The 25,638-nt window shown below is 37.1% G+C and overlaps 1 protein-coding gene across 1 annotated transcript in view; it reads right to left on the reverse strand.

The window, feature by feature from the left end:
* LOC145684341 (NPC intracellular cholesterol transporter 1-like) overlaps positions 1-11,032 on the reverse strand; it is a 78,913-nt gene extending 67,881 nt beyond the window's left edge. The window contains exons 1-3 of the mRNA XM_081756544.1: positions 10,904-11,032; positions 6,872-7,001; positions 1,448-1,652 (exon numbers count right to left, since the gene is read on the reverse strand). Of these exons, the coding sequence (XP_081612670.1) occupies positions 1,448-1,652; positions 6,872-7,001; positions 10,904-11,013 (445 nt within the window). The 5' untranslated portion in view covers positions 11,014-11,032. The remainder of the gene's footprint in view (positions 1-1,447; positions 1,653-6,871; positions 7,002-10,903) is intronic.
* Between the last annotated feature and the right edge of the window lie 14,606 nt (positions 11,033-25,638).

Below are 25,638 nucleotides of genomic sequence, written 5' to 3' on the forward strand. Positions count from 1 at the left end.
CAGTTATTCTTAACACTTACGCACATTGCATTAATACCTCTAGTAATGACACAGTTACTCCTAAGAGTTTCGCATATGACATTCATACCTCTAGAAATGACACAGTTACTCCTAACACTTACACACATGATAGCCATACCACTGGCAATGACACAGTTACTCCTAACACTTACGTACATAACATTCATGCCCCTAGCAATGACAGTTACTCCTAACAGTACAAGACATTCACACCTCTAGCAATGACACAGTTACTCCTAACACTTACGTAAGTGACATTAATACCTCTAGCAATGACACAGTTATTCTTAACAGTTACGCACATTGCATTAATACCTCTAGTAATGACACAGTTACTCCTAACACTTACACACATGATAGCCATACCACTAGCAATGACACAGTTACTCCTAACACATACGTACATAACATTCATACCCCTAGCAATGACAGTTACTCCTAACACGTACAAGACATTCACACCTCTAGCAATAACACAGTTACTCCTAACACTTACGCAAGTGACATTAATACCTCTAGCAATGACACAGTTATTCTTAATACTTACGCACATTGCATTAATACTTGTAGTAATGACACAGTTACTCCTAAGAGTTTCGCATATGACATTCATACCTCTAGAAATGACACAGTTACTCCTAACACTTACACACATGATAGTCATACCACTAGCAATGACACAGTTACTCCTAACACATACGTACATAACATTCATACCTCTAGCAATGACAGTTACTCCTAACACGTATAAAACATTCACACCTCTAGCAATGACACAGTTACTCCTAACACTTACGCAAGTGACATTAATACCTCTAGCAATGACACAGTTATTCTTAACACTTACGCACATTGCATTAATACCTCTAGTAATGACACAGTTACTCCTAAGAGTTTCGCATATGACATTCATACCTCTAGAAATGACACAGTTACTCCTAACACTTACACACATGATAGCCATACCACTAGCAATGACACAGTTACTCCTAACACATACGTACATAACATTCATACCTCTAGCAATGACAGTTGGTCCTAACACGTACAAGACATTTACACCTCTAGCAATGACACAGTTACTCCTAACACTTACGCAAGTGACATTAATACCTCTAGCAATGACACAGTTATTCTTAACACTTACGCACATTGCATTAATACCTCTAGTAATGACACAGTTACTCCTAAGAGTTTCGCATATGACATTCATACCTCTAGAAATGACACAGTTACTCCTAACACTTACGCACATGGCATTCATACCTCTAGCAATGACACAGTTACTCTTCACTTGAAGCAATGAAAATTAATTTTCATTAAGTTTGCTCTGTCTTCGTAACATTTTCAACTTCGTTCATTTATTAGATCATGGAAACACCTTTTAAATATAACTCCAGTTAATAAGTATTTTTTTTTACTTTACCTCTGCTTCTTCTTCTCCTCAATACGTAATAGACGATCATTAAAATTAGAAAAATCCAGGAACCAACCAGAAATATAATAAGCATTATGACAAAGACTCCATCCAGAGAACCTATCATAAAATCTTCATCCACAACTACATTGTCGAATGACCCAGCCGGGCAGCTGTCGGAACAGTCAACACAACTGCAAGCGGAAAATTCACCCTAGAAACAAAGTAAACAGGTAGTAAGAATCTTTAATGAATTGACAAAATTAATGAATGTAGTATGAGTATTGTTACTAACAAGTAGTAGTGGATTTAAAGGGGCTAACGGGCTGAAGCCCCCCTTCCAAATCATGATACAAAAGATTTTAATAAGCAATGAAACTACGAACAGCAGATAATGTAAGCTTACGTATATATATATTTCCATTCAAAAATAATTATTTTTCCAAATACGTTTCATTATTTTAACGTACACTAAGACCCATTATAATTCAAGGGCTACTTTAGACAAAGCTACGGTGTCTACTTGCTGCGTAACTGAGTACTGCCAGCCTTCGTAAAGGAGGAAAACAACTACTCTTACCGTCCGTTGCACGCAGAGTCGCAGAGTTACATTTCCGCCGCTCAAAAGAAGCGATTTTTCTTGCAGTTTTTTTTTTTTTAACAATATGAAAGTGTAAATGCGAATAAAATACAAAACTCGAAACTGTATTCTCCCGACGAATGCAATTGTTCTAGTAAACCAGGTAAGGTAAAATGAAACAGTTATTGCATTAGGCGTAAATTATGTTAGGTTTCCATTTTATTTTGTAGGTATACTTGTTACTACGAGGTTGTACAATATGTTTATAGTTCCTTATAATTATGGTTCCTTGATGCAGTATGTTTAGCACCATGTATGAATAATGTAGAAAGCTTTTATTTCTTCAATTGAACCAACTCATGTTAAAATATGCATTTCCAAGCCCCCCCCCCCAAAAAAAAAAAAGAACGTAGTCCAATGGTTAAAGCGTTGAACTCACGTTCGTTTGGTCTCAGGTTCGATTCCAGGTCCGGTACTTGTCAATTATTTTGGACGTCCACCGAGTGTCGTGAGGCAAACTGGGGAGTGACGTCAATAAACGATGTGACAGCCATTAGGTCTAGAAAGCTCCTGATACGCTTGTCAAAGACAGGGCGACGCAACGCGCTGATCACATGTTCGTCCAGTGGCGGATCCAGGAAGGGGGCGATCAGGACAATCGCTCCCCCGTAGAAGAGGAAACTTTCTTATTTTATATATATATATATATAAATAAAAACCCATCCCAGAGTTTGGAGCTCTTAAAAATAGCTCTAAGTAGCAGTATTACAACCACCGCCCCCCCCCCCAGGAGTCCGTCCTGGATCCGCCCCTGTGTTCGTCACTAGGGAGAAAGTAGTTCAGACGGTCGCTAACAGATAATGTTGCAGACCTAGGCCCACAAAGGACTGTTACGCCATTTTTTTTTAAAAATTCTTAAGAGAACAGCTTAATTTTTAAGCGACTTCAAACAAAGGAATTCGTTCTAAATTTGACCCGCTTATATATATGTATATATGTTGTAGGTAAGTTCACTCATAACTTTGACACAGGTGCACTAATTTAGGTAATTCGATTTGTTTGTTTGTTTGTTTGTTTGTGTGAAAACGTATACCGCTACCTTCGTGATGGTCGGAGATAAATTTGATCAGGATGTAATAATGTGAGTCTTTGAAGCTAGCCCACGAAACATTTCAGCAGCCGCAGTGTGAAAAGCGTAGTTAATTAACTTCATTGTGTGTATGTTCACGCATATTTTTTTTACATATTTATCGATCTTAAAGAATCTTTTTTTCGGGAGAGTATACCGTTCGGTGGCCCCATATGAATCTTATGAGGACCTAACAATTGTCTTCGGAGATACACTATGAAATATCTCAACAATTCACAGTGTTAAAACCATAGTTGTATATATGATCACACAAATGTTCGACATAGATACACAAATTTTATTAATTTTATTAACTCACCTTTTGTACTAAAGAGTGTAACTTTGTAGTGAATGTAAATAAATTTCCATAGGGTCTGTTTCATAATTTTCCGGAACTAGGCCATGACACTTCTCAATGACACACAATCACACAGTGGTAATATCGCAATTAATCGACTCGATTGTGTGCATGTTCACGCATAACTTTAAACACATAACGCACTGATTTTCACTTTTTATTTTTCCCGTTTCAAAAAGCATACTTTCACGCAGGTTTCCTGCAAAAGTTATCAGAATCTGGTGAAAATCTGTGCAGCTAGATTCACGTGTAATTTCGTAACGTGTAGACGTATTTAAATTTGTTGATGGCATGTTGCGTAGGCCATGTCACTCTATTAGAAGTTAATGCTCTTTCTTCAGTTTAGATATCTATAGAACTAAAAAGTGGAGAACTTTAATAAGCTTAAAGCAAAAATAATCGATTTTAAAAACACATTAAAAAGCAGAAAGTAATAAAACCTTAACTTCGTGCTAAAAGCTGAAAATAATAATAATCATGCTCTTGCTCTTAAAAGTAGAAAATAATTCTTTGCTATTACCTATAAAAATTTTGAAGTCTGTCAAGCAAATCCAATTAATGCCTCATGAAATTATCATCAAAACTAATTTTATATTAGATATGAATATAAACACTTCAATTTTTTTATAGATCGAATTGCTTTCTGCTTTTAAGCGCTTTATTATTATTATTATTATTATTATTATTATTATTATTATTATTATTATTATTATTATTATTATTATTTGCTTTTAGCACTTTTATTATTTTCTACTTTTAGAGTTTTTTTTTATTATATTCTACTTCATAGCGCTTTTATTTTTCTACTTTTAGAGCTTTTAATATTTTCTACTTTTAGAGCTTTTATTATATTTTGCCTTTCAGTGCGTTTATTATTCCCTACATTTAGTGCTTTTGTTGAAATCGGTTAATATTGTTTTTTTAAAGTACTTTTTCCATGATTTTATTGAGGTTTACATAAGTGGTCGTAACTCCCAACGTAAGTACAGCAGAGGATCATGGGATACCTTGTTTTTCTTTATAAGTGAGTAGGCTTTCCAACTGGCGCATATTTATTAGAATTATGTATGGATTACCGGTATAACAGATGCTGATTGATTGGGAGTTTGAGAGTCCCATTTCAGCACTAAGATTATATGAGACGTAGACCATACTTCAACTCAACGTGGGATTCGAACCATGAGCTCTTATGAAGAACCGTTTCCATTCTTGAGCATTGAAGGCATTTAACCACGATAGCTATATTACTCAACTGTCTTTACCAATTTATTTATTTATTTATTTATTCATGTTCTCATTTTCTTGCCTTGCCTCTCTCTTCTGGTGGTGTCTTGTCGAATTTGGTTGACTCAAATTTTCACCCTCTCAAATTTGGTTAACTCAAAATGCCATTCTCTCAAATTTCGTTAACTCAAAATGTCAATCTCTCAAATTTCGTTAACTCATAATGTCATTCTCTCGAATTTCGTTAACTCAAAATCTCGTTTTCTCAAATTAGCGGACAACAGGTTTTGAAATTTTCAATATTATATCTTTTATGTTTCTAAGTGAAAGTATGAATTTCCTCCACACTCCTACAGAAAATATCTCGCTCATCGGAATACGGAATCTCCCCTTACTTTCACAAAAAAATACTTCCCTTGTTGAAATGTGAGCTTCCCCTACTTAGTAAATATACTTATCTCGTCGGAATATGAGTTTTCTTCATACTTCTACAGAAAATATTTCTCTCTCTTTCTTTCGTCGGAATGTGAATTTTCCCCCATACTTCAACAGAAAATACTTCCCTTCTCGAAATGGAAGAAGTTTCCCCTACTTCCACAGTAAATACATTCCTATCGGAACGTGAGTTTAGTTCATACTTCTGCAGAAAATATCTCCTTCGTCGAAATGTGGACTTTTTTTTTCCTATACTTCGACAGTAAATACTTCGCTTGTCGTAATGTTTCTACTACTTCCAAAGTTAATTCATCTCTCGTCAGAACGTGAGTTTTCTTCGTACTGCTGCAGAGAATATCACCCTCGTGGGAATATGGATTATCTCCATACTTCCACAGAAAACACTTCCTTTGTCGAAATGTAAGTTTCCTTTACTTCCTGAGTAAATACACTTCCTGATCGGAATGTGAGTTCACTCCAGACTTCTGCAGAAAATATGTTTCTCGTCGCAACATGGATTCTCTCCATACGTCAACAGAAAATATTGGAAGGGTTCGTATGTCCACGCGTACTATAATCCACATGTTTTTACTATAAACACGTGTTTTTACGATCTGTAAATAAATAGTGGCAAACGACAGATGGGAACTACACTTCCAGAAACAGACGAAATGGACACGGAGAGCGACGAAGAAATCCGACAACCTCTCCGCAAGTTCTCTCTCTAAAGAATGGCTATAAAAAAAAGATGGCGGGACCGAGAAATCATCAGCGTCTTGTACTGATCATTAACCTACAATACCTACTTCCGAGGCCGCTATGGACTACGGGGTTACTATACCGTCTGAGGTCGCTTTGGGTAAAGACAATACCTTATCTACCCGAGGCAACATCGTATGTCGAAGGAAATTATCCTACACATTTTAGAGTTTAGAGAAAGACTTATAGAAACTTTATATAATGATTTCATAAGATATTTTTTCATAGTAAAAGAGTGAAGGATTAATAATTCCCGTGTACATTATTGTAAGAAAGGAAGGAAGGACGGTAGAAAAGAAGAAAGCAAAAAAGAAAGAAAGGAAGAAAGAAAGAAAGAAAGAAAGGAAAAAACGAAGCAAGAAAAGAAGGAAAGAAAGAAAGAAAGAAAGAAAGGAAGGAAGGAAGGAAGAAAGAAAGAAAGAAAGAAACGAAGCAAGAAACGAAGCAAGAAAAGAAGGAAGGAAAAAGAAAGGACGGAAGAAAGAAAGAAAGAAAGAAAGGGAGAAAGAAAGGAAGGGAGTAAGAAAGGAAGGGAGTAAGAAAGGAAGAAAGAAACGAAGCAAGAAAAGAAGGACGGAAAAAGAAAGAAAGAACGGAAGAAAGGAAAGAAGAAAAGAAGAAAGGAAGGAAGGAAGAAAAGGAGAAAGAAAGAAAGAAAGAAAGAAAGAAAGAAAGAAAGGAAGGAAGGAAGGAAGGAAAGAAGAAAGAAAGAAAGAAAGAAAGAAAGAAAGAAAGAAAGAAAGAAAGAAAGGAAGGAAGGAAGGAAGGAAGGAAGAAAGAAAGAAAAGAAAGAAAGAAAGAAAGGGAGAAAGAAACAAAGAAAGTAAGCTAGAAAGGAAGAAAGAAAGAATGATAGAAGGGAGAAAGAAAGAAAGGGAGAGGGAAAGAAATGAAGAAAGAAAATGTTAAATAAAGAGAAAATAAATAAAGAAAGAAAGACAAACTTACAGGATATATTTCATTACAGGCTGCAAATCCAGGATCCAATGGCGTAAAATTTTCAGGCGCTTCATTGCTAATAATATAATTAATTTGTACAGGGCTAAAGGCGTCTCTATCTCCAGTATATTCGGTCCACCTGAAAAGGGGGAAAATGTTAGATATGAATATAATTAAAGTGGAAAGCGTAAAAATGAAATTAGCACAAAGAAGGCATTTAAAAATTTAATAATTCGTTCAACATGACTTATTGGACTTCTTTAACTGGCCTTTGGTACATATCGGTGCAATGTTTTCAGGTGCTGATAAAATGGGAATTTTTCTTTTAAAGAATAGCTTGAAAACGGTGAATTCTAAACACTGATGAAATTTTTCTTTTAAAATATGCTGAAAGTCAGAAATTCCGAACTCTTGCAGATTTTTATTTAAATAATCTGAAATCTGAAAATTCTGAACACTTGCGGGAATTTTTCTTTAAAGCAGACTGAAAATGAAATAATCAGAACTGTTAACTTTTCTAGCATGTCTTTTCTTCGTTCGCTCTTTCTTTCCTTTCTTTCGCTCATTCTCTTTCTTAGCCAGTCACAGAACAAAGCTGTTACTTTAGTATCCCTCTGAATAGCCCCATGAAGGAAGAAAGATATCTTATCAAAGTGAAGAAAGTCAATGGGAAACATATAAAGAGACTCATCTTGGGAAATAATCGTGGTTGAAGAATAAATCTTACGTTCTGCTGCCTGTTGTTCTTCGCGCACTTGGATTGGGATTGTAGTTTCTGAAATGAATGTGGTAATATTGAAATGGTAATTTTGTGTTTTTGGCTCAGACAAAAGCGTTACTGTTGTTTCCATGAGCAGAAGAAGAAGTGCATTTTAGTTGAAAGGAAAATTCGCATCTAAATCGGAAAATTTCATAGCTACGGACGGAAAATTTCATAGCTACGAACGGAAAATTTCAGAGCTACGGACGAAAAATTTCATAGCTACGGACGGAAAATTTCATAGCTACGGACGGAAAATTTCATAGCTACGGACGGAAAATTTCATAGCTACGGACGAAAAATTTCATAGCTACGGACGGAAAATTTCATAGCTACAGACGGAAAATTTCATAGCTACGGACGGAAAATTTCATAGCTACGGACGGAAAATTTCATAGCTACGGACGAAAAATTTGCTGATAGAGCCTTTCTGTTTTAAGTGTGGCCCTGCTGGAATGCTGTCGATATGTATTTTCCCCTACCTCCTTCGGAAGAGGAGGAACAAATTGCTGTGGCCGAGAACTTTCAATAATGGGATGCGGACAGGGTTGCCCGCAAAGAATTATTTCACGGACTTCATTGTGCCCTATCTTTTTAGCCATTCTAAGTAGCCTACGATCTTCACTTGTCAAGACCAAACGTCTGAATAACAAATTGACAACACAGCCGAAGTAATTACTTCTTCCGCCAGAGCAAAGGAAAGGTTTCTTGCGTAAGAGGGTGGCGGGGGTGAGGCTGAAGTATGTTTCGCATATTTTCCGAGAGCACACTTGAAATAGAGAAGCTCTACAAACTGATAATGCTCAATAAAATATCTGCTTCTATGAACAAAACAAGTATTGTTCCTGTAGGTTGAAGGTTAATGTTTCCGCTCAAAGGATCAGAGCGAGGTGGTACAGTGAGCGATTTAAGTATCGTTTATCTTCTGAAAGGAAACTAAAAAGCAGTGCATAATATTAACACTGTGTCGGTGTGGATATTGTAAATAAAGACAAAGTGCAGCGATGGATTTTAATGTTCCGTTAGGGTGACATCAATCTCAAAGATGAAGAATGTGAAGGAACAAAATTTCACAGGGAACGAAGAGAGAGATACGTAATTTCCAGGTTGGATGTTCGCCTGAAAACGATTGGTAACCGTCTGAAGGCTGCTGTTGGGGAAAGAAAAGGCTCAAACAGTGGATATCACGTAACCTTAGTGAAACACCAACAGTATCATGAAGAAGCGAGCCGACGCTGGGTGTTTCCCCTTGACCGGACGGAATCCATAAACTACATTTCGCAATCACATAGAGACGTGATAAAAAGTTGATTTTGTATGGTAGCTCCAGATGGTCAACAAAGTAGACTAATGTCAACGAGCCATCTAGATAGATGGTAAAACCTCAATCTATAGCTACAGAAGACCATAGTGAATATGCGACGCTTTGTGTACTAAAATTTCCTACTACCAACATCCAACATTACATCAGATGGAGTTGAATTGATTTTGAGTTTAACGTCCCGTTCAGCAGCGAGGCTATATGAGACGTGGACCTACTGATTAACGTGGAATCCGAACCACATGAGCTCCCTCCGGGAATCGAACCCCGGTCTTCCACGCCAATGCGCGTACGTTAACCGCTTATCCACGGAGGAGCTCAACATTACATCAGAGTCGTATTGTCATGAAATCGATTCTATGCTCCAGAACCTAACAAGCAATGGCTATTAATAGTGAACATAAACGAGACAAGCATGCTTCACGACAAGACCTGTCTGCATGTGGCTAGGATGAGAATCGTAAAGCTTAACGAAATGAGATATGAGACTCTTTCTCATGCCCCGTATACCCTAGATGTAAGCCCAATGGATAGCCATTTTCCGAAAATGCTGGTGTTTTAGGAAAGATAATGTCAACAGAATTCTGAGAAAGAGAAGTTCCGATGTTTCATTTCTTCTAGACAGAAGGACTTCTTTCTCAAGGGAATCCTGCAATGCCGGATTGATTACAAAAAGTATAATTTCTGCGCGCTGCAAATTAATTTCGTTAAATACTTTTCTGTGTTAATAGCTTTACATTTCGTTCCTCACAAGTCACAATCAAACAGTTTAAGTTAGCCAGGGCCAAATTTAACTTTTTTCTTTTTTTTTTTTTTGCCACTCTGGGTAATCAAAGAGTGCTAGCCCCTTTGCTGAATAAAATTCTTCGCCCTCAATATTTGCTCATTCTTTCAGAGATTATTTGTAATTTAACAATGAAACAGGGCTTCTACTTTCAGATATTTAAACACAAAGAAACAATTTGCTGAGCAAAACGATATATTCACATTAAAAAAAACTACATACGTGTTACAGTTTCGCCAACTAACACTTTGGATTCATCAAACATTATCTTTCCTGAGTCACTGATCAGATAGTGTCTGATGAATCCAAAGTGTTAGTGAAGAAAACTATCACACGTATATAGTTTTTTTAATGTGAATATATTGTGTTGCTCAGCAAATTATTTGTTTGTGTTTAATATCAAGCAAACCAAGCAAGGCTTCTACTTATGGAAAATATTTCAGATATTATCTGTAATTCAACGGTAAAATGATGTTCCTCCTTTCACAGATGCATTGAATCTCAATAAGGAAATGATGCTCCTTCCAGCAAGAACTTACTGTGACATACGAATGATGTCCATCTGCCAAGGTTTCAGTGTAATTTAGCAATAAGATGAGGCTATTTTATCAAAGAATGCAATTTAACATAACACTTGAATGGTTCTGTTTGGTCAAATTTACCAGTAAGGCTAATTCTTGTGTTAAAGATTTATGAATGGAATCAGTGGTTCTTTCAGAAAAAGTATTCGGGGGGAGGGCGCACGTAGTATTTCGGGGGGCACTGCTGGTACTATTTTTATATTATTATTGTATTATAGACGTATTATTTAGGTCTCGTCCGGGAGGGGGCATTCTCAGAGCTCCGGGGGGCAGTGCCCCCCAAAAAACATGTCTGAAAGAAACACTGAATGGAATGACTTTTTTGACAGAGATTCATTGTAGTTTAACAATAATGGAAGGACAACTATTTTTAAATAATAATAATAATAATAATAATAATAATAATAATAATAATAATAATAATAATAATAATAATAATAATAATAATAATAATAATTTTACTATTTAACAACGGTGGTTTCAGGTAAATGATAAAAGTCTAATTCCACGTAAACATAAGAAACTGCATCCATACATTATTCCTAAAACTACGAATTAAAAATGTAACATAAATTAATGGAACCGCTACACTTACCGTTGTGGGTTACATTGACTTGGACTGTATTTTCCACACATCATCCCCAACGCCAAATTCCCAGTGGCAGGTACAATTACTTCATCACAAGAGTTGTAAGTACCATACATATAATCCTCCGATATGTAAAGATCAAATTCAGATACCACTTCCCCTGTTGATACAAGTACAGTTAATATTAACACATAAAACGCTTGTTCATATATATTTTATTTTTCTGTATTATTTTACAAGTCGAACGGGAATAACCAGGTGTAATATATAATAAAAGTAAAAATTTGAATATTGCAAAAACTGTTCCGTTCCTCCCGCAAAAGCCAAATATTCGGAAACGCTGAAACACGTTTTCGGTCATTTGTAATGAAGAGTTTACACATCAAATTTTACTACATCTCCAACTTAAACCAATTCTCGCATTAGGTATGTTTTGCATAAGGAAAGAGAAATTTGAATATTATAAACATTTTCCCTTTGCCCCTTTAAGAGTGATGTTTTCGAAAAGAATGCACTACGTTTTCCCTTAATCTTAATTGATAATTTATATATCAAATTTGAATCTACAACTTAAGAAGTGAATACTCATATTCGGCACCTTCCGAATAAAAAAGAAAAATTAGAATACTGTAGAATTGACCCCGCTTTAGGAAACCCTGAAACACGTCGTCCCTTTATTTTCTCTTAAAGAGTTAAATGCCAAATCTCATTTCTTATATATTCTCCCCTATAACCAAGATTTTCAGGGATTCGCAAGGTAGTACCTAATTTTAGACAGAAAATTTGAATCATCGTAAGATCATATGGGTCTGGAATCGAACTAGACATCTCTCGCACAAACCAGTGAATCATTGTGGCTCTGAAATATTTTATTGACATTAATGCAACGTTCCAACATTATGTTCCGTTTCCACTCGTATTCCTTCATTTTGAGACCTAAAGTGGTAGTTCTGTAGGCATTATTTAGCGAGGATAGGCATTATTTTGTCACTTTTGTCACTTAGTTTACCTGTTTACCCTGTCTGTCTGTCCAGCCGTCTGTTCGGAAGACAAAAAATCTTAAGAACTATTTCATCTACCTCCGTCAATTTTGATTAGGAAATGGACAGAAAAATTAGAAATGGAGTTCGGTAATAAGATGTGATATTAAAAAGTTTCTAGAATTAGTTTATAGAAATATTGTGTGAGATTGCTGATAGAGTGGGGATAGTGGTTGTATGCTAGATTGCATAACCTGCAGGATGTAGACAGATTGAAAACGAAAGGATTGTGATTTCCCAAACCAACATCACCAAAGAGGTTTAACAATAATACATAACTGAAATACAAAGTGAATTTAAGAGATACAATACATTGCCTATTAAAGCAAAGGACCACTGCCGTGATCTCAAAATACAGTCTTGCATTCATGTCTCCACACTGTGACAAACAGAGAATTAAGAGCAATTCATAGAAGACCATGATAGCAGATCACACCGCACTTCACTCGATGCACTGACGCCGTCTCATATAGCCTCGCTGCTGAAAGGGACGTTAAACTTAAAATCAACTCAACTCGATGCACTGACATGAGTGGTTGAGAATGATTGTGATAATGATGACTGAGTCAAGTTATTAAAAGGTTTTATAGTAGTTACTAGTCTTTGGCTAACTGGGGGCTCCGCCCCCAGGCCCCGTGTTTACTGAAGTAGTACAAGCCATCAAAGACATGCGAAGGAGGAAGGTCATTGGAGACGACGACATACCAGCAAATTCGTTAAGGGATTACGAGATAATGGAATGAAAATACTGACTTCACTTATTAACAATATCAACCTGAGTAGATAATGGCCGAAGGATTTTCTTTATGTTATAATTATTGCATTACCCAAGAGAAAGCAAGCAAAGAAGTGCAGTGATCACAAAATCATCCACACTGGAAAGGTTATTGCTAGCATATTGAACAGTCGGCTGGAAAGTAAGACAGAAGAGATCTTGGTGTAAGATCAATTTCGACTCTGGAATCGAAAAGTCATCAAAGATACAATTGGGTTGATCAGAATTCTATCACAACGAGTTCTTCACTAAAAGAAGAGTTGTGTTTGCGCTTCATCAACTGGCAAAAAGCTTTCGACCGGGACAATTCGACCAAACTTCTGAAAATACTTAAAGAAATCGACTGGAGAGATCGAGACTCATTCGCAACTTGTACATAGGACAATGAGCAAAGTTGCGTTTGAATGAAGGAGCAACCAATAGTGTGAAGATTGATAGAGGAGTCAGACAAGGGTACAGTTTGTAGCCCCTAATTATTCAACATTTACAGTCAACGTTTAATGAAGGAAGCAATAATAGGAATTGGAGATTTCACGATTGGAGGGAAGATCAGTAACAAGATCAGGTATGCAGATGATACAGTTATTATAGCTAGAGCCGAAGAAGACTACAGGAGATGACGGACAACATAGTTAAGGCATTCAACAAGAGGATCTACTCTTAACTAACAGATTTAATATAGAGCTAAGGAAGAAGTTGGCCAATGCTATATATGGAGCATTGGACTGTATGGTTCAGAGACTTAGACATTACGGAAGTTAGAGAAGAAATATTTAGAGAGCTTTGAAATGTGGAGTTGGAGGAAGATGAAGAAGATAAAATGAAAAGAGAGAACAACAAACGAAGATGTTTTAAAACGGATAGGAGGAGAAAAGAGGACACTTCTAGCCACCGTTCTTCGTAGAAAGGCCAATTGGATTGGACACATGTTGAGAAGAAATAGTCTTCTTCACACCGCTATAGAAGGAAAGATGGAAGGAAAACGAGGAGTAAGAAGAAGAAGAAAACAAGTGATCAATGATTTGAAAAATAGAAGAAAATATTGGGAGTTAAAAGAGGAAGCTGAAGATGGAGAAACGTGGAAGAAACATTTTCAGGCCCAAACCGAAAATTATGAAAAGAAAGAAAATACTCATTAATCCCAGGATCTGCCAAAAGGCAGGATACTTAATAATAATAATAATAATAATAATAATAATAATAATAATAATAATAATAATAATAATAATAATAATAATAATAATAATAATAATAATTATTATTATTATTATTATTATTATTATTATTATTATTATTATTATTATTATTATTATTATTATTTAGCAAAAACGATAAGGGATAGGAAGAAGTATTTTTCTCTTGAATTGCTCAGTATTCTAAGTATTAAAACCGCAAGTGAGAGAAGGCAACCACTTCCGGTTTTAAGGTTGATCGCTATAAAGTAAAAATGATAAAGTTGTTATCTGGAATCAATTAAGAGTCCCAAGAATTTATTGCTTCTCCACTATAATCTCTCTAATGAAACCGGAAGTGATAGGAATATACTACTACTTCCGTTTTCAATATTAATTCAGAAAATATCACACCAAACAAACCAACCTTCCTTACGTAGTAAGCATGTGATACTTCTGCTTGCTTACCAAGTAATATCAAAATTAACATTATAATAACTCGAGCACGACCAGTGGCGGATTCAGGGGGCGATCGGGGCGATTTCCCCCCCCCCCCAGAAGAGGAAAGTTTTATATATAAATTAAACCCATCCAAGAGTTTGGAGCTCTTAAAAGTAGCTCTAAGTAGCAGTATTACTACCCACCGCCCTCCCCCCCAGAAGTCCGTCCTGGATCCGCCCCTGAGCACGACATACCTTAAAAATTAAATAATATAAATACTTACTTACCTTGGAATCCTTCTTGAAATTCTGTTCCGGTGACATTAATAAATGTAGACTGCCTAGGTGAACATGTGAACTCACAAATTATTCTGACAAAATTACGAAAACATGAAGGACAACGCTTTAACACGGCTGCCGCCATCATGATATTTTGATCAAGTGAGTCAACCTGGCTCGGGGAGCAACATGTCTTCGGAGTGGTTTCTAAAATTAAAGTAAAAATATGATCACTAACCATTAGCATTATTTGATATAGGTTTCTACTTAGATATCTAGAACAATTATATAAACGAATAACTCATATGGTATCAGAGGATTCATAGAGTCTTCCGGAAAAATGTATACATTCTTTGTCCTCCTGTATAATTGACAATTGTTCTGAAACTTACAAGGATGTTATAAAATAGAGGATCTGCCCATATGAATCTTCATCATATGAACTCAATGAAGCCAAAAAACAACCCAGCATCGTCTAAACAGGACTAGCTCGGGAGAGTAATGCTCCCAGAAGTAGAAACGAGAAACACAGTTCTGATTGGTTGGCGTTATCCACTTCTTGCCCCTTTGCATTAAAATAGCAGAAATCAAACGCTTGCTGCTGTCGGCCTTGGTGGCCAAGTGAGCTAGCGCTATATACTAGTAAAGAAAATTCTCTTTTGTCGCGAGTTCAAACCCGGCCCGAGGAAAGTTTTTTTACATTTTTTTTACATTTTTATAACACTTATTAAATTAAAATAATATGAAAATAATACAAAAGTGATTTATTTATTTTTGTGCAGATAAGTAGTTGTAGTACTTATTCCCTTGTACTCCATATATAGGACTCGTTTTATTCCCCTTGTACTTCATGATATAAATTTTGTGACCAATTTAAAACAACTGGCTAGGATAGCGCGTAAAACAGCTGGCTAGAGTAGCGCGCGGAAAAACGTACTTCCGGGAGTATTACTCTCCCGAGCGGGTCGTGTCTAAACCGACACGTCTGATTGGTTACTCTCACTTCCGCCATGATTGTTGGCTTGAAACGTTGCGATCTTAGTGGCGCGGAGTGGGCAGAGTAGGTGTGGCGAAGCTGTGACGTATGGCTTCACGATTTTGTTGTATGGACAGATCCTCTATTTTATAATATCCTTGGAAACTTACGTATGTTGTAGTATGGTTTTTCTCCCAACAGATGTCGACATTGTCAATTGTTTTCAGTTTAAATTATGTTGTAGCCAGTGTTCGTAGTTTCAGGGAAATTTTCCTATTTCTAGTTAAATTTCATAGGTAAATTTAGCGAAAAAGGAAAAAAAGGGAATTTCTCGATAAAACTTGAAAATGCAAGGAAATTCTCGCGATGACTGATTGACCAATATAAATGCTTACATTTTTCTTTGTTCTTAAAAAATGAACATATACCATCAGGGATGTAACTAGAGGGGGGAGCAAACGAGGCTTGTGCCCCGGGCGCCGCATAGGGGTCAAAAACTTGGGGAAAGCGGACGAAAATAGTTTATTCCGAAACAGTGGAAATTGACGGACGTCTGTCTGTCGTTCTATATGTAATTGTCCCTTCTAAATCGATTGCAATTACTGCGAAATCGAAAAACCCCTGCTGCAATACGTGCAGTTATATATACACAGGATGCTCCAAAAGTGTGGAAACCCCTCACATAAATGTCAAATACTGCAAAATATAACCAAGGGAATATAATAAAGGTGAGGGGAAATTGAGGAATTGAAAGGAATATGTACGGGAGTAATAAAGGTGAGGAGAAATTGAGGAGGACACAGAACAATGAAAGCCGCCATCTTGAAATTCACCGTCCTGAATCATACATACGGTTTATAAATTGAAAACATAACATGTTGACGCCTTATGTGAATTGGACTTCGCTAGGCAGTACGAAGTTATGACAGGTGTTAGTATGCATCCAAGAAGCGGTTACAAGTTCAAAATGCTCTCCTTCTAATTGTATGTGAAGCTAATAAAGAGACGGTGTAAAACCAATATGTGTTTGGCCTTAGGATACAAAATTAAGGTTCGCGGTTTTGCACTCGCACCATCTTCGGAGAAACACTAATACTTATTGGAATGTAATTTAATTCTGTATTACGTTGTTTCGGTAAGATTAAAAGATTCAGTACAGAATCTTCTTATATACTAGTGCACTGATGTGCAATACATTTGCAGCAGCTCCACGTGAATGATAGTTTATCACTGCAATGTGTATGAGGCTTTCACTAAAACTTTGATTCAGGGACGAAAGGCAATCCAAATTACGTACAAGACAATATGCCTTTACTCTTTGTAAGGCTCAGATAGCGGACCTCGATTGCGATCACAACAGCATTACTCATAACGCTTTTCCAGTTAGGTGCTCTTTCAGGTACTCTTGGCTGCAGCTACTTCCAATGCTCAACCTTTGTATACTACTCCTGGTCAACTCAATAAGCCTTATTTTGCAGATAAGCAAGGATAAGCTTAGACTGCAGAGCTACTAACATCAGATGTAACTTTTCGGTAACACTAACAAAGCTATCATATAAATGATACGACAATGGATAACAAATAAAACTCTTCACTAAACACACAGTATTTGAGTCCAATGTACTATCCATCCGCTTGCATCGACCTCAGAAACGATATAAATGGCTAAACCTTACGGTGTATATTGTTTGGTCAATATTTTACTGATTCTTTCGGCATTTTTATTTGTTCATGTTTACATACATTTTATGGACAGCGAAAATATTCCTATATCCTGAAACTCCGCTGTAAAGTTGACAAAATCGATTTTTGACCGCTTTTTCCCAGTTTCCGACCACTGTACGCCGCTTTGGGAGGACGAAAAATTGGGCAAATATTTGGAGAGCTTTTTGATTTGGGAGGTCAGGGGGTGCTAAGGCGAGTTATTGCCTGGGACGATAACTAGCATGTTGCGTAGCTGGATACAATAGCAAAAGTTTGTGCGTGTTTGTGTGTCTGCTCAAAGTAGCATAATTCGCACTTATTGTTGCTTGGGTTGATAGCATTAGGGTCAGGCAGGCACGTAGCCAGGATTTCGCAATAGGGGGGGTCCGTGACGAAATATTGTAGTTAACACACCAGGGGCTCGATCATTTTAAACTATTTTACTGGCAACATATATTCGTTCGTTTAGCAAAAAAAAAAAAAAATGAAATCTTTGAGTTTTACGTCCCACGGTTATGCCGGCTAGGCTAAAGGAGACGGTGATGATGAGTAATGGATGAAATGGTGGAGTGAAGAAAGTGGGAGGAAACGGGAGAACCCCGAGAAAACCCACGCACACGGCGTTTGTCCACCACAAAGTTCACTTGGCCGTTCGTTTAGCAGGATTTCGTAATGGGGGGTGACATGAAATATTGTGGTTACACACCAGATCAATCAATCTAAACTATTTTACTAACAACATATCCATATTGGTTTGTTAGAATAATAAAATAAGGATAGGTTAGTAATTATTTTAATAAAAGCTATGAAGAAATCTTGAGTAAGAGAATATAAAAAAATATTGAAAAAGATATAGTCTACCGAGGTCATTCGAACTCGGCTCTTTTTGTCTTCTTTCTTCTTTTTCTTATCCTCGTTTAATGCCTCAACGATAGGAACGAAATCTCTTTCGAGAGTAAAGACATGCTATAAAATGGATTAGTGTTGCCGCGAAATTCAAAATGGCTCATATTATTGGTGATTCTGGAAATTTCTTAAGTTCTACCTGAGAGTCTATCTTATCCAACTGGTTTGTCGATCGTCATTTGTAGTTCATAGGATTAGCATGGAGATAGATGGAATTCGGAATGCTCCATTACAATAATATTAATTTTTAATTTGACTCCACCGTTTCTTCCACAGAAACGCTTGGTGTAGCTTCATATTTTTGACGATGATTCATCTTTTTCTCGTTTCTTCTTGTTTCATACTTCGTTAAATTTTTTCATTTCTGGATCCGAAGGGGGGGGTCCGGACCCACCCCTTGGCTACGTGCCTGGGTCAGGAATTAGATTTCTGGGCTTTCGGCATCTATGGCCATGTTAGCCCGTCACTAGGATTAGGATTAGGAATTAGATTTCTGGGCTTTCGGCATCTATGGTCATGTTAGCCCGTCACTAGTATTAGGATTAGGAATTAGATTTCTGGGCTTTCGGCATCTACGGCCATGTTAGCCCGTCACTAGTATTAGGATTAGGAATTAGATTTCTGGGCTTTCGGCATCTATGGCCATGTTAGCCCGTCACTAGGATTAGGATTAGGAATTAGATTTCTGGGCTTTCGGCATCTATGGCCATGTTAGCCCGTCACTAGGATTAGGATTAGGAATTAGATTTCTGGGCTTTCGGCATCTATGGCCATGTTAGCCCGTCACTAGGATTAGGATTAGGAATTAGATTTCTGGGCTTTCGACATCTATGACCATGTTATCCCGTCACTAGGATTAGGATTAGGAATTAGATTTCTGGGCTTTCGACATCTATGGCCATGTTAGCCCGTCACTAGGATTAGGATTAGGAATTAGATTTCTGGGCTTTCGGCATCTATGGCCATGTTAGCCCGTCACTAGGATTAGGATTAGGAATTAGATTTCTGGGCTTTCGGCATCTACGGCCATGTTAGCCCGTCACTAGAATTATGATTAGGAATTAGATTTCTGGGCTTTCGGCATCTATGGCCATGTTAGCCCGTCCTAGGATTAGGATTAGGAATTAGATTTCTGGGCTTTCGGCATCTATGGCAATGTTAGGCAATCTATGACTGAAATTACAGGAGAAACCGTATCTTCATAGGAATCAATGTCAGTGTTCTTATGAAGTTCGAGGGAACTGTCATCGAACTTCGCTTAATTAACTGTGGTGCTGAATAATAACGAACTTTCAATATTGTTCGTTTGTCTTTTTCTTCCTCTTTCTCTCAGAAGATGCTCCCCGTGTAGTAGATGTGGACTGTACTGATATGTTTTTACCACTGCTGGAGGAACCGCTATTACAGAGATGCAAATAACCACTCGCCCGGGTCGAGTGGTTCATCAGTGTGGGCGAGTATTTAATATCATACCGAAGGTAAGTGAATGATTTCTATTGTGGGAGTGGACTAGTAGCTTTTTTCTTGCGTTAGTAAAATTTTGTTGATTATTTGCACCCCTGTGCTATTAGCTTCTCATATAAGAGAGGGATACGTCCTCAGAGGAGATATGCTGTCAAGCGAGAAATCCTCCAATTTTTCCTTCGGGTATTTCGTTAAAGTTACGCCGCTGCTGTTCTTTTCTGAGGAATATGTTCTAAGACAGTTATTCCTACCATGGCTAGCTTCTCTTGCCATCACGGATGATGTCTCTCCCTCTAGCACTACAGTATATGACAAGTGTCACCAGTAGCGTATTTAGGATTTTGTTTCGAGGGGCTATGCACATTCTCCTGAGTGGGTATATATATATATATATATATATATATATATATATATATATATATATATATATATATATATATATATATATGGGTCTATGTAGGTATACAGTTACTATATATATATATATATATATATATATATATATATATATATATATATACAAATTTATCTATTTCGGGGGGGCTTAAGCCCGATAGCCAGCCCCCTAAATACGCCATTGAGTGTCACAAAGTAACCCCGCCAATGTTTCAATCTTGATAATGATCACCACCACAACATTATTTTCGGATACAAACCTATGCTATACAGCATATGTAATATAGCAGGGTACCCAATATTCATTTCAGGTACTACTTTTCGTAGCAGTGGCTCTACTCTCTGCATACGTGATAAAAGTTTGTCAACAATAGCTCATCCCTCATCTACGCACAATACACTTCAGTTTGCTGTGATTCTGCTCAGACGCTTTCCAGTGGTCTCAAAAGTTGACATTAAAGAGCAGCAGATACTTGCCTTTCTGACGGGACCATGGAATTTCGCTTTCCGCGATAACAAGGGGTTCCATACTATAACCAACATGTAAAGAATGTGTTTCCCAAAGTTACACCTGTTGCCCCAAAGTAACCAGGGTTTATGGTATTTCATAGCTTGTGCTCATCATGCTAGTTGGGCGGTTAATAACAACACATGGTGTGTGTGTGTGTGTGTGTGTTTGTGTGTGTAGAAAGAACAATGTGTGGCTGTTCCTATTTTCTACCTAGTTCTGTAACACCACCACAGTTTTATTTTTACACTGCTGTATACTATCACTGAATGAAATCGGTAACATCAAGCCTGTGTTAAATCCAACACCTTGTCCTAGTCGTTGAAATACCACGCTAAAGTGGTAGTCATGCTGGGGCAACTGACTTGAGTTAAAATTGAGTTGCATTAACACCGTCATTTTTTTTGCCGTGTAATGACAGAGCTATTCCTATTTCTCCACTCCTTTGTTCATTCTCTTAGTTCTTTAACACTGTCGCAGTGTTATTAATATTTTCACACCGGTCAACACCATTTCTGTGTCAAACCGTTAACTTTAGGCCTGTGTTAACCACAACATCAGACCTTTAATGTGGAAATGACACACTAAAGCGGTAGTCATGCTGGGACAACTGACCTGTGTTAAAATTGAGTTGTATTAACACAGAGCTATTCCTATTCTCGCGCTCTTTTGTTCATTCTCTTAGTTCTTTAACAACGCCAGAGTGTTATTTTCACACCGGTCAAAACCATCTCTGTATCAAACCGCTAACAGCGGGCCTGTGCTAACCGCAACACCGGGCCCTTGATGTTAAAATAACATGATAAAGAGGTAGTCATACTGGGCCTACTGGCCTGTGTTTAAAATGAGTTGCATTAACACCGTCTTTTTCCGCTGTAGACAACTTCCGTCGTTCGTTCTGCTAGTTCTTTAACACTGCCATAGTGTTATTTTCCCGCTAGTTAACACCATCTCTGTGTCAAACCGTTAACACCAGGCCTGTGTTGACCATAACACCACACTCTTGGTGTTGAAATAACACGCTAAATGATAATCATGCTGTGACCACTGACCTAACACCATAATTTTTTGCTTTGAAGATTTAAATACATTAATTTGTCACCATATTTGTATAAAATTTAAGCACGTCTTAATTTTTTGGTTGAAAAAGTAAATACTTAATTAAAATAAAATAAGCTGAAAACGAACTTACCATTTTCGAAAAGATACGGACACCACTCCATCAGTTTGGAATGTGCATTATTTACGTCAGGAAGTTCTCTGGGTGGGTTATTATCCACACAATTCATGTCTTTCGCTGAGCCATGAGTGTAGTCTGTTCCGCAGTGGTCGTACCAAATGCAGTGACCATCTGTATTCTCATCAGCACCGTTCGAAACCTGGACAGAGTCATTAACGAAATATCATTAAACGTGTATGATGTATATACCTCAGTATAGTCATCAACGAAACATCATTAAATGTGTATAATGTCTATACCTGGGTATAGGTATTAACAAAATGCCATTAAGCATATGTAACACTTACACCTGGGCATAGTCAATAACAAAACATTATCAAAGTTGCACATTAGGTATAGTCATTAACAAATAATCATTAAACGTGTGTAATGTCTAGATGAGCATAGTCATTAACAAAATATCCTTAAACGTGTATGACGTCTGTAGAAAGTACTGTGTAATATTAAACTATACTACCAATCATTCCCATACCAAGAAAACCCAAAATTAACAATTTAAATGGGATACTTCTTATGAACAGAAAATGAAAAGTCATATTTGAAAGTGCTCGCAGAGTCACCAGTAAATACATGGGTCTTAACGAACTATATCGACAAACTGCTAGAAGTGATTCCTTACGTCGAAATAAAATAAAGAAATAAATCATGTGAGCATGCGGGAGGAAAAAAATATAGTTTCAGAGGTAGGACCGTCCAAAAGTACGAAACAAACACATGTGCCGTCTGTCAGGAAAGTAAATGTACATCTTTTTTTTTTGAGTCTGGCATTCCTGCGCTTGAACTATGAAGAATATGAGAATTAAATCAATCAAATATGTAATAAGGGTGGAGAGAAAAGTCTAACCTGAATAAGACATTGCAGAGGGACATAAACTGTGAATACGAATAGTGCATAGTGCAAATAATGGATATCATCGAATAGAAAGCCAGAAACAGCTGCTAAACGGAGAAAAAAGAGCAAAAATTGTCGAAGTGGGAACATAAAATACAAATACAAACAAATACGCCAACAACTCAGCATCTACCAACCTGTGATCTTGGTGTAGTGGTTAAGGTGGTGGATTACAAATGCAAAGGGCGTCAGTTCGAATCTACTTCAAGGAGAACTCTTTTATGTTTTTAATAATGCATGCAGCTCAAGAGAGATGGTAAAAGAGATCGTATTACCCATTTAATATGTTAAGTGAAAACGAGATAAAAATTTCAGTAACATTTATTAGAGAAGTGAAACTATGAAAACGAGCCAAACCCCTGGTCATAGCAGTAAATGCGAAGAGGCGTATCCAGTAGTCCAAAGACCACAAGGCGTGGACTCATGAGCAGTGGAAACACGCAATGTCGTCCGATGAATCGACCTTCACCTTGTTTCCAACAACCGGTCATGTTTACGTATGGAGAACACCGCCGAAGGCCTATGATACAGACTGTCTGCTCCCAACTGTAAAGCATGGGGGTGGTTCTGTTACAGTATGGGCAGTGATATCGTGGTTTTCTGCAGGTCCCATCATAGCCCCGCATGGAATGATGAATGCTAAGGCGTATGAGGCCATTTTGGGGGACCAGGTTCTACCCGTGGCTCAAATATTGTTCCGTGATGGTGATGGCATCTACTAAGATGATTGGCACCCTGTCACGCTGCAAAAACGGTGAAATCATGGTTTGAGGAGCATGACCAGGAGCTATCACACCTCCCCTGGGTCCCACAATCCCCAGATCTGAACATCATTGAGTCATTGTGGTCTGAGTTAGAAAGGCGTGTTCGGTGTCGTTACCCTCCACCAGCATCCCTTAAGGAACTGGAGCATGTTTTGGAGGAATAATGGTACAAAATTCCACACACCACGATTCAGGATCTGTATAGTCCATTCCACGTCGGATCCAAGTTATTTTGGACGCAAAAGGAGGCACCACAAAATACTAGGTATGATTTTCACACTTTTGCAAACGTTTTAGATTTTTGTCCAACCCCTGTATTTTCCACTATTTATATTAATGGTAAATAATTATTTAAAAAATAGCATCAACCACTCTTGTAAAATTAATTTCCTCCCGTCATTAATCAATGAAGTGTGTATATGTATCCATAAGTAAGGGAGCAGTCTAGCCAAAATTAAAATCCGTCCCTGACGATACTGATACCCCACAGATTACTCTACTGAAAATGTGTTTTCAACGAATGGTGAAGTGATTCTTTCTAAGACCAATAACATGAAAAGAGGATACTTCAGATTAGTGAAGTTTCGAACGGCTCTGGTAATCCCCGTAGATGTTGTTTGTCCTTTCCCAACCAACATTTGTAAATCATCTCTGTGATACAGATGTGTGATTCCACCATCCTAAGGATTGCTCGTTTAGTATGAAAAGTCACTCTTCGATTCTTCACGACCGCTTTGTAAAAAAAGTCCTTGAGTTGAAAGGGACTTGAGCCTAAGTTGATTAGCTGTATTACTCAGAAGTCCAGCATGTTACCCCTACACTATATTTCCACAAGAAATCATAAACCAAATATTACTAAGTTCAGCCCTGATGTTTGGAGTGAACCGGTAATGTTCTTCCTGTAATGATATTTCCACCAAAGTGCATGCCGAAACTAATTTATTTGATGACCTGGAGACAAATTAGTGCCCACTATTAAACTAAATAACATGCAATGCAGGAAAATTACTGAAATATTAACATATACAGTAATTTCGCCGTGCATATTCAAAAGTACGCTAATAATAATAATAATAATAATAATAATAATAATAATAATAATAATAATAATAATAATAATAATAATAATAATAAATATTCACCTTCACTGTATAGTTTTAACTTCAACGAACTACTTACGTCTTCGTACGAGTGGACATTGGTTCGAGTCCGTTGGGGACTATTGAACATAGTGGCTCTTAACATAGTTTTGCCACAACTGTAAGTCTTGTCGTTAGGAGCTCAGCTGTTCGTTTTAGTGTTTCGTAGCAATTATTATTGTTAATATTTATTACTGATAATACTTTTTGTTTTTTCGTTCTTGTCTTCATTTCGAAAGAGAAGAATATCCGAACAAATGCCACCATAATTAATCTTATTTTGAATGTAAACGCCATTTACAATTAGTAAAGAACAAAATTGAACGTTCCGACGTAGCTGCAAAACGTAAAAAATGGAAGTGGTTGAGTTCGAACCCATACTCATGGTCATTAAGAATACAATACCACATGCCTTAAATCTCTTGACTACGGTTTCTACGGTTTTAATTTTCTTTACAAATGCCAGTTTACTTACCTTATATTCTTCTTACAGTCTATTATCCTCCGTCGGTCGTGAAATAAGCGAGAATAAGGTGCAATAATTTATATTTTAATATTTTATTATAATGTACTGTTTACACATGAACTCGGAGATGATTGATTTGTTCCTAGTTTTATATATTTTTCATATATGGCCATAATACCGTTTTGGTTTTTTGGTCATTTTGAAATGGAAGCGCGTTCGGTTTCCTTACAATACATACCGAAGATGATAACTGTTTTCCCCTAGATTTGCGGCCTCTGTTATACTTCCTACGTGCGGGAAAAGTTTCATCTACTTCCACGGTTGTTCGAGGTTCTCCTATTTGGATGTTTTTGAAAAGTATTTTTTAAAAAGAGCTCTTTCTTGATTTGGACTCTTGGAAAAGAAGCCGAGTGTTCTAGAACATTACCTCTTTTAGTTTCGTGTTATAGAGCCATGTACTACACTGGTATAGGATAATGAATTCAGCCTTTTCTTTAAAAAAAAAATGGTACTATTTTTCAGCCTATTTCAGATCTAGAACTGTGGCAACACTGATAGTTCTATATATAATTATAATAAA

Source organism: Thermobia domestica, chromosome 4 (genome assembly GCF_964235325.1).
Source record: "Thermobia domestica chromosome 4, izTheDome1.hap1.1, whole genome shotgun sequence".
Lineage (NCBI taxonomy): Eukaryota > Metazoa > Arthropoda > Insecta > Zygentoma > Lepismatidae > Thermobia > Thermobia domestica.